We start from the raw sequence: 12,210 nt of genomic DNA, 5'->3' as shown, positions 1-12,210 counted from the left end.
TATTTCCTGTTATTGATTTATCTCTAAAGTAAAATAAGTCTTTGTCTTTCTTCCCTTTCCCCAGACAGTTTCTTATGTTATCCAGAGCTCTTCTCCAGGTTACACACAATCTGCCTCATCACCATTTGCCTCACTTTCTTTTCTGGCCTCTTCCTTAATGTTTCTTAGTCACATTTGCCTTTCACTTTCAAGCAAAGAGTAAATCCACGGAGTATCACGATAGTAATGTCAGATCCCTTTACAAAATGTCATGTTGGGAGCTATGTGAGAAACAAATATAGTGTCTAGTCCCTGTAAACACTTGGCCTGACAGTGTAGGTAAGAAGACCAGTATTATGCAGTGAATGGCTAGTGGACTCTTAAAATCATCTCCTGAAAAAGTACCAGTTAACATGATAGAAACCAAGTGTATAGCAGAGGGTTGGAGAAAACATAGGGTAAATGGTATAAATTTGAGTGAATAACTCATTCCAGTTTATGTAACTCTCCGAGATAGAGCTTTTGATATACAACACCAGCATAGGGGCTGATTTAAATATTGGCACATTTCAAAACTATTCCAGAGTCCAGGTATCAGTCATGATCTGGCATAATAGGGCATTTGTGGTACAGTGTTTTTGTCTGTTTTATACCTGAGTAAGAACACTCCTATCTGTGTTTTTCTAGAACTTGCAGTGCCCCTGAGCCTAAGAGTACCTAAAAAATGTATGCCCTATTGGTAGTTAATTATAACTATGGTAACATAGAGTATTCATGGCAGAATAGTCAAATATTATTTTAATGTAATACAGTTCATATGTGCTTTAAAAATTAGAAATTTCTATGAGTCGAACCTGCATTTTGGTTGACATTAAAATGATTAAATTCTTGCTGGTTCTGATGATCCATCACTGTTGACATTTGGATAGTAGCTTCATAACCACTTTGTTACAGAGTGAGTCATCTGCTAGCCAAGTGCTTTGACAAGCCTTTGCTAACACATAGCTTCAGAAATTCTATCTCAGTTTCTGTCATGGGCTTTGTGTCTGTCCCTGCCAGTCTCTGTTTCTCTCTTGAAAGTATTTTAGAAAGGCTTGTGATGTTATTCTTGCGTTCTGGTTGTTACAAAACTGAACTGCCCTAGAGATGATTGATGGAGTGGTTAAGAGCGATGGGTGTAGGTAGCTGGTTAGTGCATGGTAGTGAATTACTTAGAGTTTGCCTCTTGATTACTGTAGTCGGCAGACCAGGCTCTTGAGAATCTCTAATGTTTTGTTTTGTTTTTTTATCTTTAGGGTCTAGAAAACAGCTGTTCAAAACTGAATTTATTTGCCTTTACCATGTCTTTAGAAGTGAACAATCAGTTCATTATCTAAAACGTACATTGGCTGTCACAGATTAGGAGCTGTGTCCTAAATGCAGAATTGTCTTTATTCTTTGGCTTACTTGGAAGAGAGATTTTGTTCCAGCTGCCCATAAGGGGTTTTTGTTTGTTTCTGTTTTGTTTTGGGACGGTGGTTTGTTTTTTAACACAAGATCTCACTCTTAAACCCAGGCTGGAGTGCATTGGTGTGATCACAGCTCACTGCACCTTTGACCTCCCAGGCCCAACTCATAGGTTTTTTAAAAGTTTAATTGGAAAAGCAGTTTTTTGCAGTGCTGAAAGTATGGATCGCATCGGGGAGGGCCTGGTTCAGGCACAGGAGGAAGCCGCTGAAGATTCAAGGCCTCCCAGACTATGATGATAGCAACCAGTCTGGGGCTAATGTGCCCAAGACTTATGGCACCTAGAGCAGACCAATCTCTTGCCTCGTCTCCTCTTGCCCTTTCTGCTTTCCTGTGAGCTTATGGAATTTTTATTTCCTTTTGTAACTGCTGGTTCTGTGCTCTTTTACATGTGGAAAGAGCTATTAAGATGAAGCTGAATGATTTTTAGAAAGACAGACACCTAATAAGACATACTTAGCATTTTTTTTAGAAATATAGTCATCAAATTATGAGAAACGTTTTTAATGCCATTTTCAAAACCATGAATTAATCGACAGTTTAGGACACAGCTTACTTTAATTACTAACATTTTTATTAATTTCTGCTTAGCTCCAAGTAAGAATGGGGTCTCAATTCTATGTTCTCTCGGTGGAAATCAAGACCATTTCAACTTTGTTTTAAATTGTTTTAATTACATGTAGCTATTTTACCTATTTAATGAGGCATGAAGTAAATAATACATTGAAAACTGGAATCTTGAATATGCTTTTTAAATTGATATGAAGTTTAATTACAATTTGGTCATTTTCCAAATTGTCCTTTATATTACCCGAAAGTATAATTTTTCAGGCTGGTGCCAGTTATTTGTACCATTTCAGATGATTTTTATGTTAGTGTGTTAAGATTCATCTTCACAAGAGGTAATTAACAAGCTTCTTAGAAAAAAAAAAGCTTTTCATTTCATGCTTTAAATGAATTTAAAATAAATAGCATTGTGAAATCACATTCTTGGTGCTTATTGGGATGGTGGAGTGCTCTAATGAATCCTATTACATAAAATGATGCAGATTGCAGGGAACATGGGAGAGTAACATGTTTTTAGTCATCATTTTCACCCCTCATTTATTTGAGAAAATGGATAGTAATTAGATGTCATGGAGCATTTTCTTTTCTTACAGAAAATTTGTTGATTGGATTTATCTTGCTCACTGTTTCACATTTAGCTTGCACAGCAGATAGTCTTTGGTTTGAAATGGTTTGATTATGATAATTTATCCCTTATTTCTTCCTTCTCAATTCTATCATAAACACCATCTTCTCCTTTAGTGAAAAATAAAGATGTCAGAATGAACTTTGTAGGATAAAGTCATTTTTTAATCCAATTGTCAACCCTAATGTTTCCACTGTATTCTTGGTTTTGCCCTTTGTGTGTGTGTGGAATGGGAGCTTTATTTTCTAGTATGAATTCAGAATGCTGAAAATATTTTAAGGTTTGTATTTTGCCTTTTTAAGAAAAAATGGTAAAACTGTATTATCAACTAGAAAAGTGGAAGCTTCTTACACTTAAAATTTTTCAACTTCAGTTTAGCCCTAGTTAAATAGCTCCTGTCTTCTACTGATATCCTAGATAGCGTTTTCCTTTCAATACAAGACAATCTGGCAGTGTGTCTTAGAGTTTAGGAAACTGCTTTGCAATTGAGTCCTCTTTTTAAATAATGATACAATTCTTCCAAAGTGACAGTTATTGTTAGCTTTTTCTTATGTCTGTAATAAATGTTGCATTAAAATTTTTTTTTTCACATTTTTAAGAGTCATCTAAGAATATTATCCTTTGAGCTTGGTTTTAAATGAAGATATCAGCAGAGATAATACACTCAAAGAATGTTTATAGTGGCTCCAAATGAGACAGTCTAAGTCATTCAGTATTAATAGCTACCAACTGGTTTTGTGTTTCCTATTCACCTATAGTAGTTAGTTAGACATCGTGATATATAGGTAGAGTTGACACCATCCCAAAGGTTACACATAGAAGGGTGTGCTGAAGAGGAGATGGCAAAGTAGTGATCAGAGAGGTAGGAGAGAAACCAGGAGAATATTGTAACAAAAAGCAAAGGAAGAACTTCAAAAGTTGTGGAGATGTTAAAGAAATGTAGGTTGGCACTGGATGCAACCATAGCTGAAGACCTTAAATCTGTCTTAGCTCCAGTCTGCTCAACTGTGTTTATTACCTCTGTCAGCAGTTATCAACCCAAGTGAATGATCACATAAGGGAGAATCAGGGTGGGACTTTTTAGTTTTAGACTGGATAGATAAGAAAAGTAAGGCACAGCCTAGCAAAAAATCCTGAATTCTAAGATTAAAGGGAAACCCATATGTGATTCCTAAGAAAAAAGAGAAAATAATTAGATTGGCATTGGACTTATATTAAACTGGAAGCTAGAAGACAGAATCGTCTCCAGACAATAAGTAAAACAAGTGAAGACGACTGCAGCCATATGTTCTATATCCAGTTCTATACCTGTCAAAGAAATGAAAGGTACTTGAGCATAAGAATAAAACAGTATACCACCTACCTAAAGAAAATACTTGAGAGAAGAGAAAATAGCAAAGATATGAGGAGAAGTCAAGATGGAAAAAAGAAAGAAACAGGTGAGCAAGGAGACGTAGATGCAGTTAAATCTATGAGGGGAGACTTAGAATGTATAATCTAAGTTCAAAATAAGATTTCTTGAAACAGAAAATGCATAATACAAGATAATTTTAGTAAGATAGCAGAACAAAACATTTTTCATAGTCTTACCTTGTTGATGTGGGTGAGGAATAGACAGAGCATTTTCATAAAAGAAAGAGTTAAATTTCCATCTTATATAACTAAGCATTAAAGAGGATAAAAAACATTTTAAGTAATAAATGGCACATAGTTATAAGCAAGATAATAGTTATAAACCTAAAAGTACTAGACAACATAGCAACTAAAATATATATAAAAAACTATCAGAAATGCAACAAGAACTTGAAGTGGAAAAGGTTAATATACTGGTTTGAAGGGGATAAACTAGCAGAAAAAAGTGATATAAGGGCAGAGGAACTGAGTCAACTCAAATATAAGAACACATTCATCCCCCAAAGAATCAATTTTTTGGTATTTTTGTGGAACATTAACAAAAATCAAACATGCCATAGGCCACAGGAAAAACCTTAACAAATTTGGAGAAAATAGATTTTCTAGAACATATTACCTGGTCATAAGCCTATAAAATTATGGATATATAATAATATATAACTAAAACTTTACCTTAAATTTGAGAAAAACACTCTTTGATATTACTAAGATTAAAGAAGAGATGAAAATAATCAAAACTACCAACTATCTAGCAAGCAATGAAAAAATACTCTTTATTCCAAAACTCTGCTATGCAGTGTAACCCATACTCAGAGGAAAAATTGTAACTTTAAATTATTTCTTAACCCAAGAAGAAATATGAAAAACAAAAGAACTAGGTAATCATCTTCCAAAATTCAAACAACCACCAAATATTAATTCAAAGAAAATAGGGCAGAGGAATTAAGTTAAAAGCTTAAATCATGGGCCTAGAATATTTTTTTAAAATACATACAAATTTCTAGGCTAACCTTTGTGCAAACTCAACAATTAGGTTTGTTAAGGGATCAGTATATATAGAAGTGGAGGTGGCATATAAGCTCCCTAAAGGCGATTTTGGCCCTCATCATTTCTCCTCATTCCAATTATTTATCTATCTCATGTTTTTATCTGGAATCTAAGTTACAGCATGGGGAGATATGCAGGGTTCTGTTAAATATACAGGGTTCGTTATAGCATAATTATAAGGCTGGAGGGGTTTTGTAGCCATGTACCTCTAGTTAAAATTCCTACTCTGATGAAAATTTTCCTGGAAGGAGATCTGTGAATATTTGGAATGCTAAATTACTGAGAAATTTTTCATTTAAAAAATGACAAGACAGACCTCAAAACATAACTAAATTATAGTATTGTGGATTAATGGGAATTATGCAACAGCTACATGTATATATATTGTATTTAATTTTTTAAATTCTCCTTTATTCATCATACCACTCTAGAAGACTGTCATTGTCAATAGCAGTTCTTAACCTCTGAGGCTTAATAAAGTAAGACTTGCTGCAATCCCAAAGTAACAATTTTGTCATTTAACATTACAAATGTGGATAATCTTTATATTACAACTGGTATTTACTTCATATTGTAGAGGGAAAACCTTTGCCTCACAGCTCTGTCACATTAAGGATTGTTTTTGACTCATTTTGAATTGATGGCAATAGTAAGTTTGAACTGCTTGGTTTATGGAGGGGATAAATAGAAGGGAAGGGAGGCATGGAGGACTATCATTGTTTTTCTGGAGATTGGTAAAAGCAGACTGATAAGAAAACAGACAATATCTTCCTTTAGTCTTTTACTACTAATTAAAAGGTGATGTGGTATGTTTTGGGGAGTGGGGAGGAGGGGGGTGCATGTGTGTTTTACAGAAGAAATGCAAGTTTAGCATCATACCTTGTTTTTGATAAAATATGGGAAGAAGGAAGAGGGGCCTTAAACTCTAGAAAATACCTAACAGTTTGTAGCATATGCGTTTACCTATTTCTCAGTTTTATGATAATGAGCTAAGCTTTCACCTGATTATTCAATTGATTTTCCTCTTTTCTTTCAGCAGAAGAGCTGGAGTAATCATTTTATTTTACTTTTCATTTTTTCATTTTCTTTTGATAATATTAGTATAAAAAGAAAGTAGCAGGAGCATGTAATATCTTTAGAGCAAAGACCGCAGTGACATTGCTTTTACGCTCAGCGTAATTCTGTTGACAGGTATCTTTAAGCTTTTGCTTTTATCTGCTTAATCCTGAAACCAAATCACACTATTGGTCCAAATCTCATTTCTGTTCACTATAAAATATGTACAATGGATATTTTTGTCTTTGGCCTTACTTAGTTCTTTACCTCAATTATTATATATCTGTTTTTAAAAAATGCCTCTTAGTTATATCCTCTCATTCTCAGCAAGTTTTTCAAACAGCATGACGTTCTATAACATTTATAAAGTTGTTTTTACTCACCATTAATTTCATTTTTTTCATTCACTTCCTTGGATTTTCTAAAAACTTTTTTTTAGTTTTTGCTTTGAAAAAAATCAGTTAAAATCTGACTGTGGTTTTCGCCTTTATTTTCTTTGTATCCATCTATAGGATGAATACAAGCCAGAAAAGGCCTTGTCTGAAGAGGACTTGAAAAACGCTGTGAGTGTGCACCATGCGTTGGCATCCAAGGCCACGGACTACGAGAAGAAACCAAATGTGTTTAAACTTAAAACAGCCGACTGGAGGGTCTTGCTTTTTCAAACTCAGTATGTTTTGTTGGTTTTTATTTGATTTTGTATTTTAGTTCATTTAGCACCACTTTATACTTAGGAATAAAATCAAGCTCTGTGGGGGAAATTTTTTAAGTTGGAATCAAAGTCATGATGTGCTTACATTAGAGAGATAACTGCCTAAGACATTTTTGTCTATTACAAAATAGCCCTTTGACTTTTACCATCTCTAGAACTCAGTGACCTCATCAATAAAATAAGAGGGTTTTAGTAGGCAAGTTCTATTGCAGAATGAGTAAAATAGACCTGGATAACACCATTTTGCTAGCTCTTTCTCCTAGCACATAGTTTAACCTCTGAACCTCAGCTCATCACTAGTGTAGGGGATAATGTTTATCTTACAGAGTTCTAGTGAGGAGTTAGTAAGACAAGTGTATATAATACTTCACACAGCCCCTGGCACATAGGAACTTTTCAGTAAATGTAGAATTTTTTTTTATTTATTTTTGTTTCCCTTCTGAGCTCTAGTAGTCCATGATTATTAGAAGGAAAAGATGCCATTCCACTGTGAGCAAAGAAATGGGATGAATTGCCAATTTCAGGAGGAAGTTGTAAGGAAGCAAGTTGCACAGGGTTTTTTGGGGGTAGGAATAGGACAGTTAACATCACACAAGGACCCATAGCTGGATGTACAATTCCAGCTATTAGGCATAAAGAAACTTTCAAATTATTCTATTCCCTAATTTTTTAAATCAAAAATACCAGATGTAATAACTAAGAAGATCTAATTACTTTGGGCAGAACTGATGGAAGAAACAGTCCATCAAAATAATAATGGACCCAGCAAAATGAGCCTAGAGAGAGTTCGGTGACGAGTTGATATGTAGCGTGGTCTCAGCTTAGTTAGCCTGGTTTCTCTCAGAGTAATTGGTGAAGGAAATTACTTTGGCTGACTTTTTTTGACTTTTTGCTTATTAGTAATGTGTATAGTAGATAATCTGTCCTGATTCATGATCATTTCTACCATTAATTTATGAGTTTACAAATATCTATTAAATGCTGTGAATCTTGGGCTTTCTGGATATAATGACACATAAATTTAAAATATGATCACAACATCAGATGATTTTCACCTCCTCTCAGGTGGGTTTTTTAAACAGTTGTATTGAGGTATGCTTTACATACCATAAAATATCACCAGTTTTAAATGTACATTTCAATGATTTTTTTAGCATATTTAGCAGATGGCTCAGCCATCACCACAGTCCAGTTTTGAAACATTTCCATCACTCCAAAGAGATCCCCATGCGCATTTTGCAGTCACTCCCATTCTCACACCCACTAATCTACATTATGCCTCTATAGTATTGCCTTTTCTGGACATTTCATATAAACAGACTAATATGTGGTCTTTTGTATCTGGCTGCTTTTATTTAGCATAAAGTTTTGGAAATTTATCCGTATTCTAGTGTGTGTCGGTACTTTATTGCTAAATATTATTAAGTTGTATGCATTTACCACATTTTATTTATCCATTTACTGGACAATTTAGATTGTTTCCCCTTTTTGCTTCTTAGGAATGATGATGCTATAAATACTAATGTACAACTCTTTGTGTATCTATATGTTTTCTTTTGAGATGGAGTCTCACTTTGCCACCCTAGGCTGCAGTGCAGTGGCGTGATCTCTGCTCACTGCAACCTCTGCCTCCCAGGTACAAGCGATTCTCCTGCCTCAGCCTCCTGAGTAGCTGGGACTTCAAGTTCACACCACCATGCCTGGCTAATTTTTGTATTTTTAGTAGTGATGGGGTTTCACCATGTTGACCAGTCTGGTCTCGATCTCCTGACCTCAGGTGATCTGCCCAACTTAGCCTCCCAAAGTACTAGGATTACAGCACGAGACACCACATCTGATATATCTACATGTTTTTATTTCTCTTGGGTAGCTACTTAGGAGTAGAATTGCTGAGTTGTATGTAAATGCATAGTTAACTTTTGAAGAACCTGACAAACTCTTTTCCAAAGTGGATATGTCCATTTACCTTCCCTCTATCAATATATTCCTCAGTTTTAAAAATTAAATAGTACAATTAAAAGAAATTAGTAAATTTTATAATTAATTTTTGGTCCAGCTTCATATCAAACAGAAAGTAGGGGTTTAACAAATACTTATGGTCTGGTGTTTCTCTTTTTTCCCTTCTACTTCCTAGGGAAAGAATCACGGTCTTGCACTATGAAAATCATAGCTTCCACATCATGGTGATTGTTCTTCAGAATGTTCATCTCTAATGAAGTTTCGTCAGGGATTAGTTCTACCAGGAGGAGTAAATGATTTTCATATGCCATTGCAAATCAGTAATGTGGCATAGTCAAAGTGTGATGCTACTTAGACATAGCAAGATCCTAATATAAACATATATGTTTCTCACAGGAGCCCAGAGGAAATGCAGGGGTGGATAAACAAAATTAATTGTGTGGCAGCTGTATTTTCTGCACCACCATTTCCAGCAGCAATTGGCTCTCAGAAGAAGTTTAGCCGCCCACTTCTGCCTGCTACTACAACAAAACTGTCTCAGGTAATCATCTTGATAGTGTTTTGACCTTGGGAAAAAGTACTTTGTGAAATAATGTGGTAAATATTTCTCTTTGAATAATACTCCATGTTTCGGGGACAGATGAGAAACCTTGCCCTGTGAGAGCATATCTTATAAATGGGGCAAAAATGCTGTACGCTGGGTTTTACATGTCATGTAGGAACTGACATAATTGAGTCTCAGTAGGACACATAAGTTGATCTAGTTTCTAAAGTTTATATTAGTGTACTGTTAGCCATAGTTGATGGTTTGGCTTTTTTTTTTTTAACCACCAGCTCATAATCTGGCTTGGTAACAAGATTTTTATTCATTCACTCTTTAGCTCATTTTTATTGAGCATTTGCCATATTCTAGGATATGTTTGGTGCTAGGAATATAAAAATATTTTCAGGAATCTACTGCTCATAGTACAATGAGAAAGGGCCTTCCCTACCTCTCCGAGCAGAGCTGAATGCAACATTTGGATTTTCTAAGTTAATGAAGATAAAGTATACCAGAACTCTGCTCCAAATGTATTTACGTAAGTCTCCTTCTGTTGTCAGATTAATCTTACTAATACCCTTATTTTATCATGTCCTTTTTCACTTAAAATTCTTCTAAGGACACTGCCTACAAGCCAGGTTTGCTGATTTTAAAACTGTCTGCAGTATCCCCTTGCCATTGACTAGTTGAAGATTTTGGAAGCTACTTTGATGTCTTTGTGAATTTCTTATTACATGGAGATAGTTTTATCTGACTATGATCAACCACGTCTTGGTATTATCCAGCTCCCTACACATGTTCAATATTGTACGATGTGTCTCATGGCAAGAGAGGAAGAATTATCAATGATATATTTATTTAATACATGTGTATTATATGCCTGTTGTACGTTAGAGAGTGCTTTTGGCCATGGAGATAGAAAGGCAGATGAAGCCCAGATCCTCTCCTGAAGATGTGGCAAGTATAAATAAAGAAGTAATTGTAATATAATTTGATAAAGGTACAGGAAAGATAAGTCCAGAGAGCTATGGAAGTTCAAGGAAGGGACATTATCTAGCCTGTCCTTGGAGTTGAAGGAAGAAATGTGATGCCTAATGTGAAGCTAAAAGAATGAGAGGCAGTTAGGTGAGATATAGGATGAGGTAGGAGAATGAGCCAGCATAGGAACAAAGGCTTAGGAGAGCATTTGATGCAGGAACCGCACACAAGTTATTAACTGTGATGCGAGCACAGTATTGAGAAAAAGCAAGAAATTCACCTCTGTGGAGGTCAGCAAAGGCCAAATCATGAAAGGCCTTGTTTGTCCTGTATAGGATTTTGGATGCTTCAGTGGTTCCCAGCAACCTTAAAATAATAAATTTAAGGCTGGGCGCAGTGGTTCACACCTGTAATCTAGCACTTGGAGAGGCAGAGGTGGACAGAGGTCAGGAGTTAGAGACCAGCCTTGCCAACATGGTGAAAGCCTGTCTCTACTAAAAATTCAAAAATTAGCTGGGCGTGGTGGCAGGCACCTGTAATCCCAGCTACTTGGGAGGCTGAGGCAGGAGAATCACTTGAACCAGAGGCACAGTTTGCAGTGACTGGAGATTACGCCACTGCGCTCCAGACTGGGTGAGAGCGAGACTCCATATCAAAAAAATAATAATAATAATCACTTTAAGCAGGAGGGTAATGTGATCAATTTTTTTTGCTTTAAAAATTATTCTCTTTACAATATGAGAAAATATTAGAAGAAGATACTGCTAGAAGCAGAATGGCCCATTTTAAAGAAATGTTCAATCATCTAAAGGAAAGGTAACCAAGGTCGTTGTAGAAGAAATGGATAGTAGTGGAATTACTTGTGAGATCTTTGCAATGTGAAATGGACAGTTTCTGGTGGCTCATGGAAATGTAGGAAACAGGCTGTCATCGTGGCCTGGACAGCTGGGGACTGTGGAGCCTCACCTCACTGTCTCTTGATTTCCCCCCTTGCTTCTTAGACTCCTTTCTTGGATCATTTTTTTCTATCTCCAAATATTGCAGTGGCCAGAGCTCAGAAGCAGACTAAGGCACTTGATGAGCAATTTTCCAAAAAGTTTACTTAGATATAATACAAACAAACAGAATTGCCAAGAAAAGGGGGAGAAGGTCCAGTAAAATTTAGACAAAAAATACATCATATTTGGTGGCTGGGAGGTCCTTAGATGTCTTAGTCTGTTTTGTGTTTCTATAAAGGAATACTGGGTCATTTATAAAGAAAAGAAGTTTATTTGACTCATAGTTCTGCAGGCTGTACAAGAAGCATGGCATCAGCATTCAGCATCTGCATCTGGTAAGAATCTCAGGAAACGTCAAATCACGGTAGATGGGGAAAAAGGAACAGACGTGTCACATGACCAGAGAGGGAGTAAGAGACAGAAGAAGGGAGAGTGCCAGGCTCTTTTTAACAACCCACTCTCACTTGAACTCATAGAGCAAGAACTACCTCATTATTATAGGGGTGGGATCAAGCCATTCATGTGGAATTCACCCCCATGACTCAAACACCTCTTACCAAGTCCCACCTGCAACACTGGGGATCAAATTTCAACATGAGATTTGGAGGGGACAAGCATTGGATAGCCTTAGCAAGAACAGTTTTGTTGGAGTCTTGGAAACAGAAACCATGTTGGTCTTCTTTGATGGGGGAATGAATGAAAGGTAATGAGAAAGTGGAGGAGGGGAATATGCTTGGGTCTTGCCAGTTATAAAAAAACAGAAAGACTGTTAGCAAGAAGGAAGGATCAATGGTTTCAGGATTCTTTTGTTTTTAATTCATAATTATCA

The 12,210-nt window shown here is 36.0% G+C and overlaps 1 protein-coding gene across 10 annotated transcripts in view; it reads left to right on the top strand.

The window, feature by feature from the left end:
* PSD3 (pleckstrin and Sec7 domain containing 3) overlaps nucleotides 1-12,210 on the top strand; it is a 682,522-nt gene that overhangs the window by 635,051 nt on the left and 35,261 nt on the right. For all 10 annotated transcript variants that reach the window (XM_074384015.1, XM_074384005.1, XM_074384006.1 and 7 more), the window contains 2 exons: nucleotides 6,706-6,863; nucleotides 9,261-9,405. In XM_074384015.1, coding sequence (XP_074240116.1) covers nucleotides 6,706-6,863; nucleotides 9,261-9,405 — 303 coding nt within the window. The remainder of the gene's footprint in view (nucleotides 1-6,705; nucleotides 6,864-9,260; nucleotides 9,406-12,210) is intronic.

This window comes from Saimiri boliviensis, chromosome 13 (assembly GCF_048565385.1).
Source record: "Saimiri boliviensis isolate mSaiBol1 chromosome 13, mSaiBol1.pri, whole genome shotgun sequence".
NCBI lineage: Eukaryota > Metazoa > Chordata > Mammalia > Primates > Cebidae > Saimiri > Saimiri boliviensis.
Note: the sequence above shows the minus strand (reverse complement) of the source record. Positions and strands in the feature narration are given on the sequence as shown.